The sequence below is a fragment of the Myotis davidii genome, unplaced genomic scaffold, assembly GCF_000327345.1.
Source record: "Myotis davidii unplaced genomic scaffold, ASM32734v1 scaffold393, whole genome shotgun sequence".
NCBI lineage: Eukaryota > Metazoa > Chordata > Mammalia > Chiroptera > Vespertilionidae > Myotis > Myotis davidii.
The window spans coordinates 65350-75545 of NW_006285913.1; the positions used below are offsets into that span (position 1 = coordinate 65350).

The 10196-nt window shown below is 35.7% G+C and overlaps 1 protein-coding gene across 1 annotated transcript in view; it reads right to left on the reverse strand.

Moving 5' to 3' along the window:
- PREX2 (phosphatidylinositol-3,4,5-trisphosphate-dependent Rac exchange factor 2) overlaps nucleotides 1–10196 on the reverse strand; it is a 156467-nt gene that overhangs the window by 64871 nt on the left and 81400 nt on the right. Inside the window, 5 exon segments of the mRNA XM_006756922.1 lie at nucleotides 2145–2186; nucleotides 6989–7117; nucleotides 8143–8233; nucleotides 8960–9042; nucleotides 10065–10101. Coding sequence (XP_006756985.1) covers nucleotides 2145–2186; nucleotides 6989–7117; nucleotides 8143–8233; nucleotides 8960–9042; nucleotides 10065–10101 — 382 coding nt within the window.

The following is a 10196-nucleotide window of genomic DNA, read 5'->3' on the forward strand; positions in this document are numbered from 1 at the left end:
TTAGAGCATTTAGTAAAGTGAAACTGGACGGTATTATTATAATGATTCCTTTCTCTAGCGTCTAGCAGGGTCCTGGCACTGAGTGGGAGCCCAGTTTTATTGCTGGAGAGAGGACAACATGATAAAGAAAACAAAAGAAGCTAACTCCAAGCAAAAACACATAGGTTTTGTGTTTGACTGCTTTTTAGTAATTATACAGCTGTTTAAAATTCACAGTGTCCATCCTTTCTAAAGCTATTCTCATTCCTCATTTTTATCAATAAGAATTACAGCAAGAATCACACTTGCTGCTTCCAGCTTCCAGCAAACAAAGAAAAGCAGAGAGCTGTGTTTTTTTGGTGACAGCTTGTTTATTGCTTTTGCAGAGTAAGTATTCTCTTGTAGTAGAAATGGACTAAAAAATGGATTTTTTGAAACTTATCAAATGCTTCTGTTTCATTTCCGTTTTTAAGCACCTACTTCAATTCAGTTTTTTACGAACATGCTTTACAATATTAACACTTCATTTATCTCACTGTTTTAAAAGGCAAAGTTCCACCGTTAGCTAGCTGGTCTAAAAAGAATGAGATGGCTTCTAGACACAGAAGCAATCACAGCGATTTTTCTGAGATGGAAGGGAAAGAAAGCAAAATAAACAGGGAAACAAAAAGAAGAGATCAGAGAAAGACAGGAATAAAAGTGAGCTAGGAATATTTAGCAGACACAGTCTACCCTTTTCAAGTGAAGAGTGTAATTTCACAGCCAACCATATGGTGTAATTTGGTTACTGTTTTGGTGCCAGGCTATTTATATATGAGGGAACAAAGAGTGAGTGAATAAAGTAGGAAAAGGTAGAATTATGACAAGAATAAAAAAATAAATAAAAATGAAATCAAAATAAGAATCTACAAGAACAGCCATTGGAATATTAATGAATAAAGTAATATAATCCAGGACCACTTCTGAAATTAGCATAAGTTTGAATTTCAAATCTGCCACTTCCTATTTATTAATTCATGTACTCAATGAAACATATTCTAGTTGCTCAAAAATATGTGTTTAATGAGCATCATTTACAAATTATTATTAACCTTACTGATTCTTAATTTTTAATTATTTTTAATCTGCCTGATTATTAATTTCTTCACTTTCAAAACTTGGAAAAATAATGACTAGTATATTCTCACAGAGTGGTTGTGAGGACCTAATGAAATACATAAACATGAGGTCCATCAGCTGTGTGGTTATTAGTAAAGCTTAAAAAATGTAAGAAATGTATTATAGTATTATTCAGTCAAAAAGCAAAGCAAAAACTTGTTTAAACAACCAACAAACAAAAAATCCCTCTTGGTTAACTTGGCTCCGCCATTCATTTATTTATACTTTAAATTTTCTAACTGTGGCAGATCTGTATAAGTGGTCACGAATTCCTCCCCTGTCTGTACCATGCCTTTGCAATATGATTTTGAGATTGAGACTCTCCATCAAAAGCACAGTCCATTTCCCGACCCTGTGAATTTGAGCCCACCTCTATCCCTGCTCAGATACAGAAGTTAGACACAGTTTCTCAATATATCCAATTTGCACAATTAACTTTACCAAACCTGCTTCCTTTCTCTTTTTAATTATAATAGTTTTAATTGATTTTAGAGAGATAAAGCAAAATAAATAAGGAAACAAAAAGAAAAGGTCAGAGAGAGAGACAGGAATAAAAGTGAGTTAAGAATATTTAGCAGACACAGTCTACCCTTTTCAGGTGAGAGAGAGAGAGAGAGAGAGAGAGAGAGAGAGAGAGAGAGAGAGAAACATTGATTTGTTCCACTTATTTATGCATTCATTGGTTGCTTATTGTCTGTGCCCTGACCGGAGATGGAACCCACAACCTTGACATATGAGGATGATGCTCTAACCAACTGAGCTGCCCAGCCAGGAATCTAAATTACATTCATATAAATGTTTATATGTGGTCACATGTTTCTATTTGTAATTGAAGATGAATATACATTTTTGTGTTTTTCTTAGAACTAAGTTATTTTTTCTATCTTTGCAAGACTTTAGAGAAGGTAGAGATCATATTTCCATCTATTTTGCTGAAGGCATTGCTTTGATATCATGACACTTATAAGGGCATGATTTTAAAAAGTAAAAATAATGAAAAATATTACCTGAATACTCAAGAAGTGCCAGAAGTATTCTACACTTGACTTCTGCAGAGGAAAAACACAACAACATATCAGTTAATTGTTCAATTTTTTTCTGCCACATTTTAACTATGCCATAATAAAAATTAGCACAATCTCATTACATCAGATAATAAAAATCACTTGAAATGCTATTCATTCCTAGCTGTTTATATAAATTCTATCCATTGCTCAAGACCCTAAAATGCCTCCTAGATCTGAATTATGTGAGTCGATGAAACAGCATTCAAATCCTGCTACCTATGTAGGTCCTCCTTTGTTGCCATAGCTTACATGGTATTCTCTAAACTCCTACAGTTGTCATAGTCTTGATCAATAAACTATCAAATGGTATTTTTCTTAGTTATTTAAACTTTTAAAAATCATATATAATATATACAATTATCCTATATAATAAAAGGCTAATAATGAAATCAACTGAACGGCAGAATGACTAGTCACTATGATGAGCACTGGCCATCAGGGGACAGACGCTCAATGCAGGAGATGCCCCCTGGTGGTCAGTGCACTCACACAGGGGGAGCGCGGCTCAGCCAGAAGCCAGGCTCAGCTCACGGCTGGCGAGTGCAGCATTAGTGGCAGGAGCCTCTCCTGCATCTGTGGCATTGCTAAGGATGTCCGACTGATGGCTTAGGTCTGCCTGAGGGACACCCCCCTGAGTGCAGAATTTCATGCACTGGGCCTCTAGTATATTATATTATGCATTATATATTATAATTATAGTTTATATATAATTACATAGATTATATTTATAGACCCTATAGAATATATATAGTCTTCCTTTCCCATCTATAATTCAAGATACTGCCCTAAAGGACAGAAAAATACTAAATGTTTCCAAAATAGTCATCTTCCCACCCCATCTCTGAACAGGGTCAATCACAAGTATTTCATAAATAATGTGTATGAACTTCATTCTCATTGCTCTGTGTCCAATGAGTTATGTGTCCACTTATTTCCAATTGGCAAATAGTTTATTTGCCATAAAAACCTACAGAGTTTTTTCCCAAGATTATGGGAAATGACAAAGGTTAGATTGCATCCTATTCTAGATAGGTTCACAATAGTGAGAGCAACAAAATTAATCTACAAGAAATGCAGGAGTTACCTAAGAGGGCATTAAATTTTACAAGTGAGACTGCAAAAACAGAAGACCCCTGTGTCATATACTAGCTGTGTGGTCTTTAAAAAATTGCTAAAATACTTTGAGTCTCCACTTGCTGAGTTCATTACAAAAGGATGTAACTCAGGAACAGCAGATGGAAGAGAGGCAAGGGCAAGGTATGGGAGAAAGGCATGGAGCTTCCATGCTGTCTGAATAGGCCACACTCCCAGGAGATGAGGACGAATGGTTCAGAACATGCTACCCCAGCATAAGGCACTTTGGCATATTAAATATTTTAAGCTGAGTGAATTTGAGAAACAGCAGGTGCAGGAAGGACTCTCTGATCCCCCTCTTCTCCCCTAACACAGGTCATAAGACCCTCATATGAGAATTCTCCTCCCTATACCTGGAGGAACAAAGCATCCTATGTCCAAAGATGCTGAGAGGAACAGACCCTGCTAAGTTTCTCCCAGATCACTGTCCTTAGCATATACCCTTTGTTTTATCACATTTTCCCACAACTTTCCACTCTTCATCAAACCTAGCATAAAAACTCTTAGGTTTAACTATTTCTTTGGGTCCTCATTCCTTATGAAGGCTCTTGTCTCATGTAAAATTCATATTAAATAGACTTGCATGCTTTCCTCTTATTAATTTCCCTTTTTTCAGCATAATTCACAGGAGGATAGAAGACAAAAGATATTTATTTTCTCCCCTACAGGGATATCAGAATGGGGTCAATCCCAGCTATGTATATAAAAAATGAAATTCTGGCAAGTTGGCCTTATGTTAACTTGCAGGTAAGACCTAACTTTCCCTATGTAAAGACAGTTTAAGAAAGAAAATGAAAATTACTTCTAGTTGCATTAGATAAATTCATGCTAAACTGGTGATGTTACATCAGTGTACCTCCACTGAACAAGCAGCTGATTATAAGGATCTCAGGACTATGCTTCTATCCTTATAACAGGATTAGACACCACACACATTACAGGAAATGGCAACTCGACTTCTCCTTTGAATAGTCCATTGAGCTGAACTAGTGATTAATAGTTTTTCAGAGTCTCACTTAATATGGTGACAATCATAGCCCTTATCCAAAGTAAGTGCATCTCACTGAAACTTACAACAAGGGATGCAACTGAAATTCTGGAAAAAGCCCTCCCCACACCACTGACTGTACATCCAGCCACGTTCAACCAGCTCCTAGGCTCCTATGACCAACAGTGGCACATATTCAATATCTATCAATCAATCAATCAATCAATTAATAGGTCAATCAATCAATGCAGATATCTGCCATTCCTACTGCTGTTCATTGTGATATGAGGTACTCAAGATATAAAAGCAGGACTTATGATGAAAATGTACCATTCTTCAAATGAAGACCTTTTAAAAAAGTAAGCATTTTATTCTGTAGAAGAGGTTTATATTTTAAAGATAAAGCTCTTCAAAGAGCAAACAATAAAAAAAGGATTTCTCTGTCCATATCAATATTTCATTTACTCTAAAAGCAATATAAGGTTTAAAAAACTCAAGGATGATGAGAACAACTGCATTTAGATTCATGACATAACTTTTAGGAGTGTTATGATACTGGCATCTATTGAGTAAAAATACACCTTTTACTTAGTAAAGTATATGCCTAGATTTCTTAAGCCTAACACCTTTTAAAAATATCACCCTCTTGCTAATCATTATTTTGGGGGAGTGTTATAATGTGTAACAAGTAGCCAATATATATATTTATCTATAAAATAAAAATATATCCAAGAAATCTAGCTGTCAAGAACAAAATATTTCATCACACAACAGAAATGCTGTGATTCATTTGGAGTTTTTCCTATCTGTACAAACTCCTCTACTGGTCTCTAAATAATACCTAAGCTGTTATATTGAGTTTATTTCTAGGCAGACTTAGTAATCACAGAACATTTAAACCATCTCTGTCATTTATGAAGAGGCCCCCAAAATGATGAAACTGAGCCCCCAAAGGGGTTAAGTGACGGCTCAGATTCTGTTGAGTTTAGGAGCTATCATTTATCAGGAAAGCATTGTAAAAGAGAAAACCAGACCTAAAATGGCATCACTTATGCTAAAACCCATGATACCAAACCTATATTTGATGCCTGACTTAATTGCTGTTTCAACCTTCTTGGAAATATAACCTTAATCAACAGTCTGGAATTTTCTGATCAAGCACCACTAAGGTAATCTGTTGAATGGGCCCTTTCCATCCCCCATAAAAAGAAGAGGCAACTGGCAAGATAAAAACCCTTGCAGCTCCCTTAAGAAGATGTCCTGGTGTAAATATAATCCTTTATCTTCTTTTGTTAATAGCTGCCTTGCCCTACCCATCTTCCTATAAAAACCTTCCATCTTGTACATCCCCTTGGAGCAACCTTGCAGTTACTAGGTAGGATGCTGTCTGATTCAGAAATCACTTAATAAAGGCAATTAGATCTTCAAATTTACTCAGTTGAATTTTGTTTTTTAATAGCATAAAAAAAAAATCCAGCCCAACTGATGTGGCTCAGTGGTTGAGCGTTCACCTATAAAACAGTTCATAGTTCAATTCCTGGTCAGGGCACATGCCCAGGTTGTGTGCTCGATCCCCAGTGTGTGGTGTGCAGGAGGCAACTGATCAATGACTCTCTCATCATTGATGTTTCTATCTCTCTCTCTCCCTCTCCCTTCTCTGAAATCAATTAAATAACTTCTCTAATGTACCCTGCAATAATGGTGATGCAGTGATTTTGCTGAATACTATTTACCATATCGAACTGACTTTCAAATCATTGTGGAATAAAAATTTAAACCCAGGCATAATACTTATTCATTGTACAAGTTTCCTGGTCTTAGCACTATTAACATTTTGGGCCAAACCATTTTTTGTTGTAAGGGACTGTCCTGAACATTGTAGACTCTTAGTAGAATCCCTGGGCTCCACCCACTAGATGCGAATGGTACACCCACAGCTGGGACAACCAAAGTGTGTCTCCAGATACTGCCAGCCACTGGCTGAATATTGGAAATAAAATCATGAATTAGATATTTAAAAAAATTAAACGAATTTCCCTTTTCAACATTTTCACCATAACCAGGTTGGGAACTCTCAGAATTTTCTACTGAATAACTCTGAATCTAAACATGCAATCAGATTTTGGAGTTGTCTTGAAGTTCTATCTCCAATTACAGGTTGTACCAATTATACGGTGTTGAGGAAACAATGTCATGGTAGATAATGACACCATCAACTCAGACAAACAATTCTGAAAAAGAAACTTAAAATGAATGATGCAACCTATGTCATTATCTTGATCCTCACACAGTTGCCCAATTGATTTTTTAGACTCTCCATAACATTTAGTTTCATGTCTTTTGTGAATTCTTTTAAACAAATTTCTGTTGTCTCCTATAAAATATGAAGCTCCATGTTCCATCTGTCTTCATAAATATAAGCTCTTATTTTATTCACTGAAAATATTCTCCATCATGTAGATCCTTTAGATCCTTGGAACATAAGGTTCTGCAATTTTATTCCTCCTTTCTCTCTTCCTCCATCATACTTTACAGTCCTTTTATTTCACTCTTAACAGGAAACACTGAAAAAGTGATCAGACTATTACTGAACTTTTGGGTTTAATGGGTTTTAAAATGATTACTACTAATATAATGAGATATTCTTTTTTTCCAAACTGACCTTCAACAAATTTTCTGATGTTCTGAGCAAGACTCTGGACGCTGCTGGGAAGATTCCAAGGATCTTGCTTGATGTGAAGCCTTAACCGTTTTGGACAACTCAGCTTTGGTTCCATTTCGTGCTGAAATTCTAAACAAACACAAAAAGTCTCTCTTAACTCTCAACCATTTACCAAACAGTTAACAACACTATCAGCTTCAGAATCTTCTTGTTTTCCTTGCCATTGTCCTAAATTATTATCATGTTGGTAATTTCTTTAGCCATATCACAGGAGAAAATGTGTCAAATCCAGAATGCCAAACCTTAGTATTATTTTCTTACAAATGTTTAAACAAAGGAGCAAATTTAGATGAAAAACTATACTTTAAACATTTTAAACTAGATGTCGGAAAGTGGAAGCTCTAGATCTTCTTCTGTTAGCCTATTCTGTTTGCCCACCCAGATTCTCAACCCTCCTCCCCCACCACTGGGATATGAACAAGTAGCCATTATGCTTGGTTCAGGCCAAAGCAACTCAACACCTATATTGCTTCAATTAACTCATATATATTCAGTCTGGCCCCCATAGGCATTAAACATTTTAACTTTCAAAGAAAACTAAAATATCCTATACTGATTTTTTACTTAGATTCAAAAACTATCAAAACAGAAGCAATAGTAAATGAATTATGAAACATGAGCAAACGGAACTTTTCTTATAATGCTTCTAGAGGCCCGGTGCATGGATTCAGGCACTGGTGGGATCCCTCATCCTGGCCTGTGCCCTCTCGCAATCTGGGACCCGTCGGGGGACATTGGACTGCTGGTTTCGGCCTGGTCCCCACCCGGTTCCTGCAGGCCAGGCCAAGGGACCCCACTGGTGCACGAATCCATGCATTGGGCCTCCAGTATGCATATAAGATCTTTGGTTAAGCTCTTCCCACCCTCCTTTCTCCCCAATTCCCTCTGAGATTTATCAGTCTGTCCATGTTTGCATGCCTGTGCATTGAGCATCTGCCCCCTGGTGGTCAGTGCATGTCATAGCTACCGTGCAAGCGGTCCAATGATCACATGGTTGCTTAGGCTTTTATATATGTAGATGCTTTTGCTTTATAACTATACTGTCTCCCACTTTGTCTCCCAATTGCTTCTAACAGTTATTTCATAAACCTTACCCTGCAATCCTCGACCTGGGGTTAGGTACTTGGTTTGCTCAAAGGCTCTGACCACAGCTTGCCCTTTTAGGAGATTGGTAATTGAATCCACCTATGACAATAGTAGAGATTCTGAGAGTTACATAATCTCATAACACATCACATATATTTCCAAAGTAAATCTTGCAACATATTTTTAAAGCAATAATTACTGGTTGAAATACCACAATTCTTATGAAATCTACCTTTAAATAAAATATTGGAATAAACTCACCTGAGAACATTTGTAATAACATTTCTTACTATTCTACCATATATTGATACAAAATATAAATTCACTTCACAAAAGAAGTATAGGTCCTAAAATTATTAAAGAAAACTAAAAGTTATCAAAATCCTTTTCAAAGTAATAAAAGTTTCTACACCATAAATTGTAGTTATGGATATAAGTTTTTAAAGACTACACAACACCAATATGAGCCCTGTGACAATCTTTGTGCTTTTTGAAATTAAGAATAAAATTAAATAAGAAATGTCATAAAGGATTCTGAAAACCAATAAAAAAATAAACAATAAAAGAATAACTCCTGTGTGTATAACTCTTTATGATTTCCTCAAGACTATAAAATACTTGACATTACAATAATCCTTTGGGTTAGTTGGCTGAAGAAATGAATAATTATTCCCATTTTTAAATTGTGGGAATTGAGTTAAAGTGGGGTGGAGGGACAGATTGAGGCCTTTCTATTCTAATTCCAAGCTCTTTTCAGGGCATCTGAAAAGAGATTCCTGCTAGTTTAGTCTACAGAAAAAATACCCACACATGTCCCAGTCATACCTGGCTGAAAAGATGCTCCAGACAACTATGTATCTTATCCTGTTTTTCATGAGAAATTCGAACACTTAGTGGAAGTTCATCACCTAGATAAAAATAATGATAATTAATCCTGTTTAACATTCCAAAGTATTTTAATATAAATAAAATAAAAATACTGAAACACAAGCTCTTATTCAAGACATTAGTTTTCATGATCAGAATTCCAACAGATTTAATAGGTATGGAGGTACCAGATTATTGATCCTAGCAAAGTGGAGTGAAAGTGGCCACACAGAAAGAACACTGCACTACGTTAATTCTTTCAAATGGTACATTTTCCTAATGATTAAGTAGTTGAAATAAACTTCAGATTAGTAATTAATCCTATGTTTAACATCCCAAAGTATTTTAATATAAATAAAATAAAAATATTGAAACACAAGCTCTTCTTCAAGACATTAGTTTTCATGATCAGAAAATGAATTCTAACAGATTTAATAGCTATGGAGGTATCAGATTATTGATCCTAGCAAAATGGAGTGGAAGTGGCCACATAGAAAGAACACTGCACTACATTAATTCTTTCAAATGGTACACTTTTCTAATGATTAAGTAGTTGAAATAAACTTCAGATTTTAAAATTAAGATTTATCCTAATTGGCTGCAAAATCTTGTTTGTAACACACACGTAACAAGAAATTTATGAGGTATTTATATCAGGTATTTATTTATTACTCCCATCACCTACATTAAGGCCATTTCAGGTACATCTAACTGTCCTAAAGTCCTTGGTTTAAGAGCCCTTCCCACCTCCATCCCCAACCAACAATGCCTAATGTTTTAGTTAAACTGGCTTCCTGTATACCTATCATTTTTCATAGTACCATAGAAGGATCATAAAACATATACTAAGGTAATTTAAAAAACTTAGTTTGTTTACTTCATCGCTTTTTAATTCACTACTTATATCAGGATTGAGAAATGGGCTTTATCAAGCACATACGCTGGAATGCAGTATGTGCAGTTACCAAGGATGACTGACAGAAGGTAAAAACGCATAAGGATCAGACAGATCAATTCCAATGGTACTGGCATCAAAGAGCACCCATGCCTTGAGCAAACGCACCTGAGTCCATTTCATCGCTATGAAAATATGAGCTGCACTGGCAGTTTGAAAAGCATTTTTATTTATTGTACATTATTTCATTCACTCCTCATACTGTCTAGTGTGACAAGAAAGGCTGGTACAGACTTAATT